The sequence below is a fragment of the Mytilus galloprovincialis genome, chromosome 6, assembly GCF_965363235.1.
Source record: "Mytilus galloprovincialis chromosome 6, xbMytGall1.hap1.1, whole genome shotgun sequence".
Lineage (NCBI taxonomy): Eukaryota > Metazoa > Mollusca > Bivalvia > Mytilida > Mytilidae > Mytilus > Mytilus galloprovincialis.
Window position 1 is genome coordinate 42,967,697 of NC_134843.1, and position 15,082 is coordinate 42,982,778.

Genomic DNA, 15,082 nt, shown 5'->3' on the forward strand with positions numbered 1-15,082 from the left:
GTTACCATGACAATGAAAAACAGGTAACCATGACAACATCTTTTACAGAAAATATCTATAAATATCACAATATGATTACCACTATATAACAACACTGTCTTCTAATTCGATATCAGAAAAAAAGCTTTCAATTATTTTGTTCTTTCCAAATCAGTTTTAAAGGTTTCACAGATCTCTGAATTACAAATATCATTTTGTAGAAAAAACATATTTCACTTATTTTAATGCAACTGAAAAAAAAAATTAACTGCATACAATAACAAAATTTGAATGAAATATCATAAAAGCTTTCTAAAAACGTGATTTGCCATTTACAAATGAAAACAAGCTAAAATCAATTTGTAAACTTAACTTAAAATCTCATATCCTTCATATTAACAAACTTAACAAGCAAAAGATAGCCTTAAACAGTAAATAAAATAACAAATCTAAAAGTCTTGAGCACTTAATAGCAGTCTTTTTTTATGAATTTATGTTCAACTAAAACTTAATAAGAATATTCACGATTTTTTAGCTACTTTTTTTCATAAAAACAGTGAATAGTAGAAAATATGTATTCAGTGTATATTTTTAGTGTTTAGATTTTGTTAGTTGTTCATAATGTTTAATTGTTCTATCATTAACAGTCATTATTACCAATTTCAAATTTTGGGTTGTCTCCCTTAAAATCCATAACAAGTTGTTTAAAATCAAGTTGGTTTTGGAGCTTATCAATCCAGAAACCACTATGGTGACTTTTACATGTCTGCTGGTAAACATGAGCTGTTTTGAGTTGCTGTGTCTCACACGCCTTTACTTCTTTCTACCCATAGTAAAATTTCAAACTCCAAAAGCAGCAAAGTGACAATTTCGGAAAAATACATTTTTGAAAAGAAAAAATCTTAACACTGTCTAAGGCACTGTATTTTATAATTTTCTGAAAAGGCATTTCCATTTCAATAACTTTTAATTTTCACAAAGTATTTTGATTTGTTTTGTTTTCAGGTTTTCTACAATTTTTGATATTAAAATTGTCTGATGTAACATATCTTTAGAAACTTTGATTTGAATGCACATGCTTTGACGAAACCTGATGATAAAATTTCAAATCTTCCTTTCCTACCTAACCTCCTGTGAAATATAAAAAAAGATTTGTTCAAGGAATTCAGACAAGTATGGCAGCTATGTCATAAATTGTTTAAATACATGTACAAATGGAAACTATGAAAGATTGCAGTGTTAGAAATTCAATCAAATCAAAATACACTATATGCAGATCTGACTAAACCAAGATGCAGCTAATGACAGCCATTTTGTGCAAATGTGTGCATTTATATAAGACTGTATCTTTAAAACAGAAGATAACAATGAACCAATGTGTTTAGAAATGTTGATTATTATACATTTTGTATAAAAATTATATCCATAAGACCTATGTTAATACTAGTTATACTATTTTTTCCCTGCAAAGGGGTCGTATATTAAAAATGAATCAGCATATATGTCTTAATCATGTTAAAAATATATTTCGACATTCAGAGATTCATATTCTGATATAGTTTTAAGGTCTACATTGTGACCAAATAGGCCAGTAACAGTTTTTAAGGTCTGACAAAATGACCATATATGGTCAACCATACAGCATTTAGGGTCTATATAATGACCATATACGGTCAAAAGTATATATATTTTAAGGTCTGCAAAACGACCATGAAAGGTCTATTCAATCCAAAATATCAACATTTGTAAGGCTTGACCATTCTTATCTGTGTTGAGACCTGTTCAGGTCCAAGCCCTGGGTTGATATCCCTGATTTATTGCCCGAGACAGTTTCACCAAAACTATAAGCTGGATTATCACCAAGTTGTTGTTGCTGTTGTAAAAGTTCAGCAGCACGGTCCGCCACTTCCTTATGAGTCAGTGATATACATCTATCGCCGACAGAGAGTTTATGGCAATCAAGTCCATATCGTTGGAGTGTACGTTGTGGATCACAAGATGACCATCCTTGATGGAAAACAAAAAATGGATGTTCAACAGAAGCTTCAACAGTCACCTGAAAATAAAATGCAAAATAACTGATTAGCCTGTATATATAGGTATTGTTTTTGGTAATATTAGAAAGAATTAATAAGATTCAAATTATAGCATACTGACAGAGAATTTCTGTTGTCCAAAATATATTTATTGATGTTGTATTTTCTTTTATAATAATGGTGTTGTTTTGTACACTTTTTAAGCGTATGTTGAATCAGAATACAACATCCATGCTTTTTTTTCTCACCATAAAACCTATTCTTATGTTGGTACAGTCTCCAAATTAGAGACTAGAGGTGATCTTTTATCAGATGTTTATATAACTTTTCTTTTTTTCGATTTTTTATTTGAATTTGGAGTTGACAACTAAATAATTATCTTCGTAAATGTCATAGACCCAACAACACATGTAAAACCGTTGTCTACAGTTTATATAACAACAGAAGGACTCCAGACCTATATAACAGCAGCCTCTATATATGGCCCTGTAATATTTCCTATCCATAACAATGTAACAAGCTTACTTTGCATTTAGTTCAAGAGCATTTGCCTTTCAAAAGCGTATTTAAGGCGAAAGTTTACAGGGAATTTTGAAATAAAATTGAGAATGGAAATGGGGAATGTGTCAGAGACAACAACCCGACCATAGAGCTGACAACAGCAGAAGGTCACCAACAGGTCTTCAATGCAACGAGAAATGCTCGCACCCGGAGGCGTTCTTCAGCTGGCCCCATAACAAATATATACTATTGAAATGTATTTTAAAAAGGCATCGTTTACTGCAGGGACAAAAATTAAAGATTAAAATAGAATTTGTGAGTGGTAAACAAATAAATTCTGTAATGTGGTAAATATTTGTATGTTTTTTGTTTAGCTATAACACTTTCAAGGTTTTCACTAGTGTCACAAAATCTAGTGTTATTATGTAACACGTTTATTGAATAATGACTTGAATTAGAATAAAACTGAAGAATTAAAATTAAATTAAGGTTAATGTTCGAATAATAAGAGTTCATATATTGTTCTTAAATTATTTCATAACAATTGATGTACTTTTGCAAATTGTGTAACATGTTTCGATATTTCCTCATTTACTTTTAAAATACCAACACAAATGCTGAAAGCCAAAAGAATCCATGAATGTGTAATTTAGTGACGTGAAAACTCAGACAAATGCCTTTAAAAAAACTGTGAAAATTGTCAACATCAAATATATAACACAGTTTATTTAATACTATGAATCAATATAATGGGATATTATTGTCTGTGGTATCCCACAATGCAATGTTATTAGTACAGTTGTACTATCAATATCTATAAATTAAATTGTTATGTCACAACTTCACCAATGTTAAAACATCAACATCTTCTTCAAAAGAATTAAAAAAGAATATCATTTGTGATCATAAGAATTATTCTCTACTTTTCAACTGCTAAATACAGAACAAACTTCCAATTAAATGTGTGCAATATCATAATAGCCCATTTAGTCATGTAAATTGCAAGCAGCAATTTGGCTAACAAGCCTCTCTGATTTAATAAAACTAGCTGTACTAATTGTCCTTATTAAATTTCAACAGAGCGTGTAAAATTTGGTATCATGACAAAATGTATAATGTTACAACAACATCTTCATTTACAACCTAAATGAGAAGTCATAGAAGTCACGACTGACATTTTACATTGATTTGTATAAGTAAACTTAACATTCCACACCGGAAAGTTGGTAAATTTTTACATATACATGTATGTGCTATAAACAAGTAAAAATATTTACAACAGCATTTAATGCAGTCACCTAGAAAACAAATAAGACAAGGAATTTAAAGCATTTGCTAGTACTTTATGACAAGATAGATATAAATACACAAAACAATCTAAACCAATCTTAACTTACAAATTATATTATCCATGGTTTAGTCTTTTACAAATTGTTACTTAGATGAAAAGTTGTCTCATTGGCACTCATACCACATCTTTTTATATCTAATCAGGGTTATTTCAGATTGTGCCATGCAGGGTAGACAATTGTTCACCCTTTCAGTCTATACAATTAACTTCAGATGACTATTGAAAGTAGTGTTGGGATGCTGTCTCATTGACATTTAACCTACAACTACCTTGTAGTTCTTTGGTCTTGTTTTCTAGCAGTGAATAATTGACGTCAATGAATGAAACAAATCAAATAATTTGAAACCTGAAAAACACTGATGTGTTAATTAAACACTGTTGTTAATTATCACCTAAGCAGGTTTTTCTACTGTATTTTTACAACTTTTTCCAATTATTTACGTTTTCTGAGATTATTTTTCACAGAACGTATGGACAAATTTAACATGTAGGATTTTAACTGACACTAACACGTATCTACACTCCTTTGGATCAACTTACAGAAAAATGATTGATATTTCAACTTCAATGACGTAACATAAAACCTTTAAGATAATTTAAAACTAGACAAATAGCAATGAACCAGTGAAAATGAGTGATTATTTCACAGAGCTACCGTATTCACTGAGAAACCAATCTATAGCATAGAAACTTGAAACATTATAGACTGGCATGTACACCCTACAATACTCTTAAAATAATACTTTGTCTTTAGGCCAAATAAAAATATATGTGTGGTTCCAGTAACCCTACCTTCCCTACTTTTTTTGCCTCAAAAATAGCCTACCCTAAAGATTTTCATTAAGCACTGTAAAAGTCAGAATGTTGCTCCCATAGACTCAATGTAAAAAAAAAAACATAAAATAAAAAAAAATCCCTACCTACCTACCCTAACTTTTTTTCAAATGTAACTGGAACCACACATACTTTTTTATTTGGCCTTATGTGAGTTGTTTTTTGTGCTTTTTGACAATATAATGAGTCAAGTCATTTTCAAATGATTTTTACATTTTTTTTATGTTGTGTTGTTGCACCACTGTTCCATGTTAAAGGGAGGGTTGAGCGCTCACAATAACGTTTATTGCCACCACTTGTCCCAAATCAGGAGCTTGTTATTCATCGGTTGTTGTCTGTCTTATTTGTTTTTGGTTTATTGTTTTTGTCATTCATTAGGACTTGGATTTCTAGTTCCTAACAACATTTCAAATGATTTGGTGGATGCTAATAATCATCACTTTTTTGTGGTATCCATAAAATTGGCTTCTTTCCTATGAAATCCACCAAATTTTTTTGTTTTATAGAAGTCCCTAACAAACCAAATATCAAAAGTGTTGATAAATGTTTTCTCAGAGTAGCATCCAGACACCAATAACCAGAACATGCATACAAGTGAGAAACTATGCCCTTGTTGTCTCCAACTTAGACCTCTAAATCTATGGTCAACATCAGTATTGATAAATGTATATCAGAATATGGATTAACAATGTTATTACCTGTTAGTTTTACATATCTGCATGTTTATTTCAAGCAGATGATTATTTACTACCAAAATTTATGTATAAATGAATAATTCTTACATAACTACAACATATGTAATTTTATATAGATTTTTAATCAAACAATAACCATACCTGAACTTTATGTTCTCCAACAACAAATCCAAGGACTGCCGTCCCTCGCTCGTTATTTTCATCAATGCGTACAACAGAACTAGAGTCAATTTTGAGATCATTACTTATTTCAGCACTATGTACAAAATCTGCTGTTTGCAGATCCTCAACACGTTTCAATTCACCATTTGTGAGTTGTATTATAGAACCCTTCATAAAATGTGGCGGGAAATGTAAATTTGCAGAAGATCCATTATCTTCTTGGTGATTTGATGTGGAAACATTAAGAGGATCATATCTTGTTCTTTTGGCAGAAGGTTCACCATAATGTACATCCACCACAGAACTCTCGGGAGTACTGTCTGATGGGCGGGTCAAGATTCGATGTTTTAAACTTCCTTCTTTACCACTAGGCACTTTATAGTTCATATCTTTACTGTTTATTAATTCCCTCCTTGGAGGCGGGTCTTTGAAAGATACAGTTTTTGAACTGGATATTTCTACTGATGAAAGACTATGTGTACGTTCCTCTTTACCATAATTGTGTGGTATATTAGAGTCTATATCTCTTTCTGACGTATCTCCCGGGCTACGCCGGGATGACACATGCTGTCCCTGCCCTGAGGCAGACACAGACATTGATCGTTGATGTGGGCTATTCAGCATGGAGTACTGAGACCCATAGGTATTGCACGGCATTTGGGTTTGTGCTGCATGACTTCCCATGCTTTGTAGAACTGCAGAATAAGAATAAGAATCAACTTGTGGATAGTTTCGTGGAGGATATCCATATTGTGTAAAATAACTGTATGGTGACACAGGTCCTCCAGATGGTATCATTGAATAAGGCATTCCGGCTGATATAAGCCTTTGGTCAGCCACTGTCATTGGGGGTTTGAAGACACCAGCAGGACTACTGGCTAACATCATTGAATTTCGGGTGCTATTTATACCTTCAGATTGACGGGAAACATTGTTCGATTGCCAGTTTTCAGTTGTAGTACTACTTCCAGTCAGACTTTCTTTATCACCACCATTATTATTATTATTCATTAAACTGTTCGTAAAATCTACATTCCCTCTCACGTCAACTATCTTGCAAATGTTATTGTTTTGCTCGTCCTGCTCCCATGCATTGCGGTCACTGGAATGAGGTTCAGTTTTGATTGGCACTTTACATAATGACTTAACATGGGAATCGTAAGTCAATTTACCACTCTCGGTTAATCTGAAGGACGAATCATAGTCACCATCTTCTGAAATAATAGAAAGAAAAAGATAATTAAACAGATATTCTGTTCAAATGAAGTCCTTCAAAAGTCTTAAAAATCAATATATTCTATTAGCAGTTTCCTTAAATAATTCATGTGTAAAAAACAAACTAATAATACTTACTTGTGGTATTCATATTATATAAAAAAAAAAGAATTTGACATTTTCCAATGCTTAGTTCATTCACAAATTGCCAAGGCTATTTTTGATTTGGAGTTTGACATGCGTACCATAGTCAGGTATATGTTATTTAAGTGCCTTGTATGTGGTCTTTTATTGTTAGGTTGATGTCTCTCAGATATTTACCCTACTTTTAAATATATTCAGAGTTAATGGTAATGGTAACTTCTCATTTTTCTGCAGCTTTTTTTATTGTTCCACATGAAAGGAGGCTTCATGGTCATGGTAAATGAACTACTATACAAATATACATTTTTAAATTTGCCTGTGTGGACCTTAAACGATGAGTAATCAATGAATTATTTTATCGTCCAGATCTATTGTAAGTAACGTACCATATCAATAAACTATTATGAATTAAAAATTATTTTAATCAATATATATGTCTTGTTTTAATGTTTTACTGATTTTTGCCACAGTTGAGACTTTATTACACAAAGGCAAATTAATTCAATAATTCATGTGTTAGTTGAATTTCGTCCAATTTATTAATTTTTCATTCAAATTTTAATGCCAACAAACATTATACAGACCTATTAATAAAATTCAAAATAATCATCGATAAATTTTACAAAAATTGACTTAAATCACCTATAATAATGTGATCACAATCAAATATGTTGATTTTTGCTCCATAGAAATAAACAAGAGTGCAAGTAGGAATGCATATAAGAATTGTTAAAAAAATATTCTAGTACTGTTTTACATGAACAGCTGTGCATTCAGTCTTTTTTAAAAACATTATTTTTCTCTTATTTCTAAACCAATTTTTATGATGTCTTTTTTCTATTTGTATATTATTTCTGGTATTTGATTTTGTTGTTTGGTTGTTAGGTTGCCGTTCTTGGTGTTGGACAAAACACTATTTTTATTTATACTACATCGAGTCCTATATTCTCACACCTGATATTTAATGCAGCCAAAAATAAACTGTTTAGGTGCAAATCTAAAAGAAAGAATATGATAATATGCATAATAGTTTCTATTATCACAAATGCACCTAATAATAGGATTTAATGTAAAAATACATGAATTAAAAAAAATTATTTCAGGAACGATCACTTTTCACCAGATGAAATTACAATCATCATATATAACAATCAAAAGTGTTGTTTTTCCAATTAATTGCATGAAATTAGACATTAATTACTGATCCAGTCAATAAAGATATATGTAAAATGGAAAAGGAATAATAACTTGTGAACACCCACACTAAGTAATTACGTGTGACAGGTTACAATACAAAAGTGTGGGTGGAATATATTTGCTGATGTCCAGAAATTGATGGTCAAACAAGTAATACTAGTACTGAATTGATTTAGGGGGACAAATTCTGATAAATTTTTCGTATTCAAATCTAAAATGGTCAACTTGTTTTTCTCTGTCTGAAAGATAGAAGAAAAAAGTTTATTGCCAACAGTCTTGACACTGAGGCTACCCCTCCTCCCTTACATTAAAAAAATATTAAATTGGGAATGTGTCAATGCCAATGGGACACAGGTGATGCTCCTTCTTGTATACAATGTTATGAAGGGACATAACTCAGTGGCAGATCCAGGGGGGTGTTCCGGGGGTTGGAACCCCCCCTTTTTTGGCCGATCAATGCATTTGAATGGGAGCATATAGTTGGAACCCCTCCTTTACTCTGTGTTGGGACCCCCCCTTTTTAAAATGGCTGGATCCGCCACTGTAACTCAAGAAGCATGAAAGTGACGTAACCCAAATTTTTAATAATCTTTGTGTTTAAGTTTCATAACATTTGGTTGGGGCAAACTCAAGTTAGAGAACAGAAACTCAGCAATTTTTCCGTTTGTAAAAGACAAAACTCTAGAACAGTAAAAAAGACGCCACCAAAATCCCTACTGTTAACAGTCTAAGTAAATTCTTTTTCCGTTCAGCTTACTTTGAATTTCATACAGAAATCCCAACTCCATTAATTTACTGTTACTCAAAATATATCAAAATACTACATTTGTACATCATGTGGACTGAAAATACAACTTTTACTATAATTCATTCACAAGATTATAGTCTCGTCTGAGTTGCCATTCACAACAAAACCAATCTTGCTCCCTTCTAAACACCCCATTTTCTCTATAACCATTCTTAAGGTTTTTCCATTAATGTTCCAGACACAACATATTGATCAGAATTCCGGAACTAATATCTGCTATTGCTAATTCACCAGCTGAATTGACATCTTTGGTCAGAATACTATAATGGGCAATTCATCTCCCAATTTAATCAACTTGTAATACAGGAAAATTAAAGTCACAACAAATGATTCTCAATATTGCAGGCACGTAGCATTGGCCTAGAAATTGGTAAAGAAGTTGATTTTCTGATCAGCTGATATATATGGGAAGGGGGCAAGGTAGGTCCTGAACCTGAAATCCTGGGCTTAAAAACACAAAATCCTGAGGTCCCGAATTTTGATAAATTTACATCCTGACATCCCTTAATTTGACAATAAATAATCCCGGATCCCGAAAGGGTCAATCCAGAAACCCTGAGCCTAAAAACACCTGACCCCAGATTCCCTATCCCCCCTCATATATGCCGGTGTGCACTACTTCTATTTTTACAGAGGAGGATAGCGGTTTAAATTTAGGACGTTCATCTAAAAATTTGTTTTTTTTTTGTTTGAGTATCTTAAAGAATTCTCTTTTTCTCTATATATAAGTTGGTCCAATTTTTTTTTGCTATCAATTTTTTTTATTAGAACACTGGAAGGTATAAAAACAACTGAAGTGTATCCAATTCCAAGTAAAATTTATTCCATCTAATAATTAAGTTTGTCTGTAGTAGAATATATGCTCTATTTTGTGGTTTTATATTTCTTTCAAACAGAAAACTTGACACTAAAACGTAAACTTAATTACGTAAATGTTATAGAAACAAGTATATTGAAAAGGCAAATCAATTTAGCGGTTTCTACTCACAGCTCAACTGGAATATAATATGATTTGACTATCTTTCATAAACCTAATTGTCCATTTATAAAATGGATTTTTACTCTTTGCTAAGTACCAATTTATAATTTCAACCCTAATTTTCAAAAACTGAAGATTTTTCACTCGTTTTTCAGACTTTAAATTTAATATAATATTCCCACAATGATAAAAGTGCATGTAAAAACATTTGTCAAGAGAAAAAAAAAATCATTTTTTTTTAATATAAGTAAATTTAAATCTACATTTATACAATGTACCATATATTTTTCCTTGCTTTTGTGATCAGATATACAAACAAATACCTTTGTTTATGGCTAACAAATAATGATTTGGCAAATATTTTGCAGAGAAAAAAATGCTGTTTACCTTTTAAAACATTTGAAGAACGGGAAAAATATATCAATGGATTGTGTTCAAATTGGGTTGGCAAGGTAAAGATGTAACAAAACTTCAAGGAATATTATGTCCATATATAGGAGTAAGTTTTGAGAAAATGTTAATAGTTGATCAACAGGAAATAATTAATTATCGACTTTGTACAAGCACTTTAAAGTGAAAGTGGTGTGTTAATCATGTTTTACTGTTAGATAAAGAGAAAGGAAACAGGGAATGTGTGAAAAAAACAACAACCTGACCATAGAGAAGAAAATAGCGCAAGCCTGAAGGCCAACAATGGGTCTTCAACCCAGTAAAAAAATCCAGCACCCTTAGATGGACTTCAGCTAATTTCCCATATGTATGACAGTCATTTAAGAAAACAACAGCTACAATCTTGTGGTACCTACCGTAGTTATGCCCCTTAAGAGTATAGATCCCCCGCCAGGTCAAACAATAGATGGACAGATGGATATGTGTACAACATCCAGTGTAAAATTTTTACATGCAGAACAGGACAAGTCACATGTTGATATTATAAGAATATGCTTTGTACTTGACCATCTTGCGGAGCGACCATCTTGCGGAGCCACAAACTTGCTTAAGATCACAATGTTTGCAGGAAGAGAGACAGTCATTAATTAATATTTTTTGGGGTAAAAGTAGTTGGCAACCTAATGAGAAAAAAGTAAAATCACAAAAATACTGAACTTAGAGGAAAATCAATTTCGGAAAGTCCATAATCACATGGCAAAATCAAATAACAAAACGCATCAAAAACGAATGGACAAGAACTGTCATATTCCTGACTTAATTGGTACAGGCATTTTCAAATGTAGAAAATGGTGGATTAAACCTGGTTTTATAGCACTAACCCTCTCACTTTGATGACAGTCTCATCAAATTCCGTTATATTTACCTTGAGAGTTTCATCCGATCAGTCTCAATAACAAACAAGTTGAACACTGGAGTTGATAGGAGAGATCTATGGATCTGATAATTCAAGATTTACTATTTCCCAATCTCTGTTGGAGTGAATTTCAAAATAAGTGAGGTAATTTGTGCATCAGATTAAGGTTTTAAGAATAGTTTTTACCATGACCTCTTATACCATCAAGCTAAATAACTTTCAATTCAAATAATTTATCTGATTTTGTAGAAAAGTACAAACATGTCAAATGTGTTTTGAATATGAGATACACAAACCGAGACAAAAGTTAATCAGTAACATAGGGCTCATAAAAAGATGAAAAAGAAAATGAATCTGTCAAAAAAAAGATAAACACTGAACTGGTATTTTATCATGTTCAAGTTTTTCTTACTAGGTGGACAACTGACATTCAGTAGATTTCGCGAAGGCTGCTGATAGGTCAAAATAAGGAACATTCAATTCAAATACTGTGATTTCATTATTATTTGTGGGATACCACTTTTCGTGGTTTATGCGAGTACAGGTAAACCACAAACTTCAATAGTTAATGAAGTACAAATTTTCTATACACTTGTATGCAGACGTTTGCTAAACAACCAACGAAATAAAATATCCACAAAAAAATGCATGAAAATAAATGAATCCATAGTTTACTTCAAAGGAAAATAATCAGTTAATGATTTGTTGTCATAAATTTTAACCCTCATCCCATTCCATTTATAAGTAATGTAAATTTCTTAAAATGGCAACATTTTATAAATATATGAACACTTTTCCAACAGAATTTGCAGAATTTTCAATAAATGGAACAGACAAAACAAATATTAATAATCTTACCTAATTCTAAAAGGCATAAAATCCTTTGTTGTAATTTTAACACTGCTGAGAAAATGGAATTCTATCTAACTGTGACCCTACCTATATCTAGTGACATACCTGACATTTTAAATACCTATGTTATACCTATGTCTGTACTTGTTACAATCAATGGCTCATTCATGGTGTCTTGTGTATTGGATTTGTGTTCACTGTTGCATGCCCAAGATTAATAATAAAATTGTGTATTGAAGTTAACAGACTACCATGCAATTTGTATTATAACATAAATGAAATAAGGGTGGAGTAGATTAAAAAGGGGGGAAATCACATTTGAAATTACGTTGCTATTTGTATTTTACTCATTTGCCCCCTTTTAACCTTTGTTAAAATGTAAATAACATTATGGATGTTTAGTATTTTAAATGAAAAACCAATTTCGATCCATTAAAAGGGAAGAGAAGAATTAGTGTTATCCAAAATCTTTTAACATATTTTAGAGAAATCATGTTTGACTATTCTACAATACCAATGTGACTGATTGATAGTTCTTTGCTATATGTTCAGTGGCAAATATTTCATGTGTATGTTTATAACAAGAAAGAAATTAAAATGTGAACTCATAAAAATCTTATAACCCCCATTCCAAGAGGCACATGGACAGACACCCACAGTGATTCCTGTATACATTTACAGGGCCACTACACCATTATCTTAAGACATGTGAGTTCGACTTGTTTCCAGGGGAACTCCTGCTCAAAGCAGAACAAATAAACGCTGACCCCACTATCAAGACATGTGATATAAAGACTTGTTTTTTTTTCTTCAAAAGTTATCATGAATCTGATGTTATCAAAAATGTCACGATATTTGACCTGAACTTCCTCAATATTGATCAAACATCCAATTGGCAGCTGTTATCAGAAATAGGAGGAAAAAATAATTTTGTTGACTGTAGGACGTAACAGCAAGCCATTGCAACCCATTTATTTGATAAAATAAACACAGAGAAAATCTTACTGAACAGCTTGTTTTAAATGAATGAGTAAATGAAAATCAACAACCCAACTTCCTTCTAATATGGTTCATGTTTACCATAAAGTACACTATTGATACAGGACGGATATGATCATGCACTGCTGTTGTCGTATTACGCAAGGAAATTCATTTTACGTTTTCCGTTTTCATTTCTTCACTATTTGGATGAACTTATTAGGTAGTTAAATGTGTCAGCATAAAAAAGTAGAAAGAAACCCAAAATAAAATGTGTAATAAATGCAAACAATGGTTTGATCGATTGATAATTTGATTTGTAATTCCACTTTCGGCACAATGGTTATTTATAGTGCTGGCCTGAGAGTGCTTATCGGTGAAGAAGCCAGAGTGACAGAAAATAACCGGTGACCTATCAAAAGGGAATCCTAGTCAATTAAGACTGGTGTTGAATGGACCTGTCATGTGCATGTCTTTTTAAAATAGATGTGCAATGGTGATCAAATTTTCAATTTTGAATTTTCTGCCCTTTATTCTAACTCACTTTTGAACAGGGTCTATTATTTCTCCTACAATGTGCAAAAAAAATTGATGTCTCATAAAAACTGGCCTAGGAATAAAACTACCAATGAGACTTACTAACCCCAAAATAAGTCTATACAACTCAAAACTCTTCAAAACAAAAAGTCTACCAGCACTAGTTTTTTACCTTTTTGTCAAGTTTCATTTATTTGCACCGAATATAATCTAACCTCCCACACTTTTCAATACACATTAAACCCACTGTCATGACAAAAAAATTCACAATAGAATTTCCCAGGAGATCTATACATCAAAGTTAGACATCAAATTCTAATAATAGAGAAAATAGTATGCCTGAAATACTCAAAATTCCACAAACACTGCAACATCAGAACTATAAATCAAAATAAGAAATTAAAAAAAAAAGTTGATTCTGAAGGCAAAGAGATATATTATAGAAGAAATAGACATCTCTTAACCACAATCTGATGCAGTTCTATGCACTGAACTTGTTTGAATATTATGTGACAAATGTACTAACTCACAATCTACAATATTAGAATTTTTGTCTACCGATTCCTATGCTACAGATTTTTGATCTAAGATAATCTATGGTTAAGCTTTTCCAATTAGAATGCAACTTGAAAGTCTTATACCAGCGACCATATAAAATTATGATTTGCACATCCCTTTTGAATTCTGGGACTGAAATTAAGAAAGTAAATACCTTATAATACCTTTTTATCATTATTGGTATTTGGGTTGATAAGTATCCCCTCCCCCCCCCCCCCCCCCCCCCCAAGGACAAATTTGTTAAAACCTTCATTTTGACAAATTGATTAAAACAGTCTTGAATACAACCCACACAACAACTCTTCCAATGAATGAACTGAGCAAAGAATGACACTATGAATTAACTTTATTTAGCCTAAAACAAAAGTATGTAAGGTACATTCCCTGTACATATTTAACAAGAGTGCACACGCTGAAATGTCTCGCCTTCTTTATTAATCATTGATATTATGTTGATAGTCCTAAGTATAAAGCTTTATTACAACTGTCACATAAACTAAACATTAACCAAGATAACTAAATAAAGACCGATGAACCATGAGAATGAGGTCAAGGTCAGATGAACCATGCCAGGCAGACATATACAGCTAACAATGCTTCCATACAACAATTATAGTTGACCTATTACTTATAGTTTAAGAAAAATAGACCAAAACACAAAAACTTAACACTGATCAATGAACCGTGTAAGGAGGTCAAGGTCAAATAAAACCTGCGCCACTGACATTTAGATCATAAAATATTTCTATACACCAAATATAGTTGACCTATGGCTTATAGTATTAGATAAAGAGACCAAAACTCAAAAACTTAACTTTGACCACTGAACCATGAAAATGAGGTCAAGGTCAGATGACCTTTGCCCGCTAGACATGTACACCTTACAATCATTCCATACAACAAATATAGTAGACCTATTGCATAAAGTATGAGAAAAACAGACCAAAACA

The 15,082-nt window shown here is 32.0% G+C and overlaps 1 protein-coding gene across 8 annotated transcripts in view; it reads right to left on the minus strand.

Moving 5' to 3' along the window:
* Positions 1–591: 591 nt before the first annotated feature.
* Positions 592–15,082, minus strand: part of LOC143079636 (uncharacterized) — a 66,010-nt gene continuing 51,519 nt past the window's right edge. For 7 of the 8 annotated variants that reach the window (XM_076255076.1, XM_076255083.1, XM_076255077.1 and 4 more), the window contains 2 exons: positions 5,538–6,772; positions 592–2,035 (listed from right to left, as the gene is read on the minus strand). In XM_076255076.1, coding sequence (XP_076111191.1) covers positions 1,742–2,035; positions 5,538–6,772 — 1,529 coding nt within the window. In that variant the 3' untranslated portion in view covers positions 592–1,741. Of the gene's footprint in view, positions 2,036–5,537; positions 6,773–12,065; positions 12,181–15,082 lie in introns of those variants that run through there. The other variant, XM_076255081.1, reaches the window with a different exon arrangement.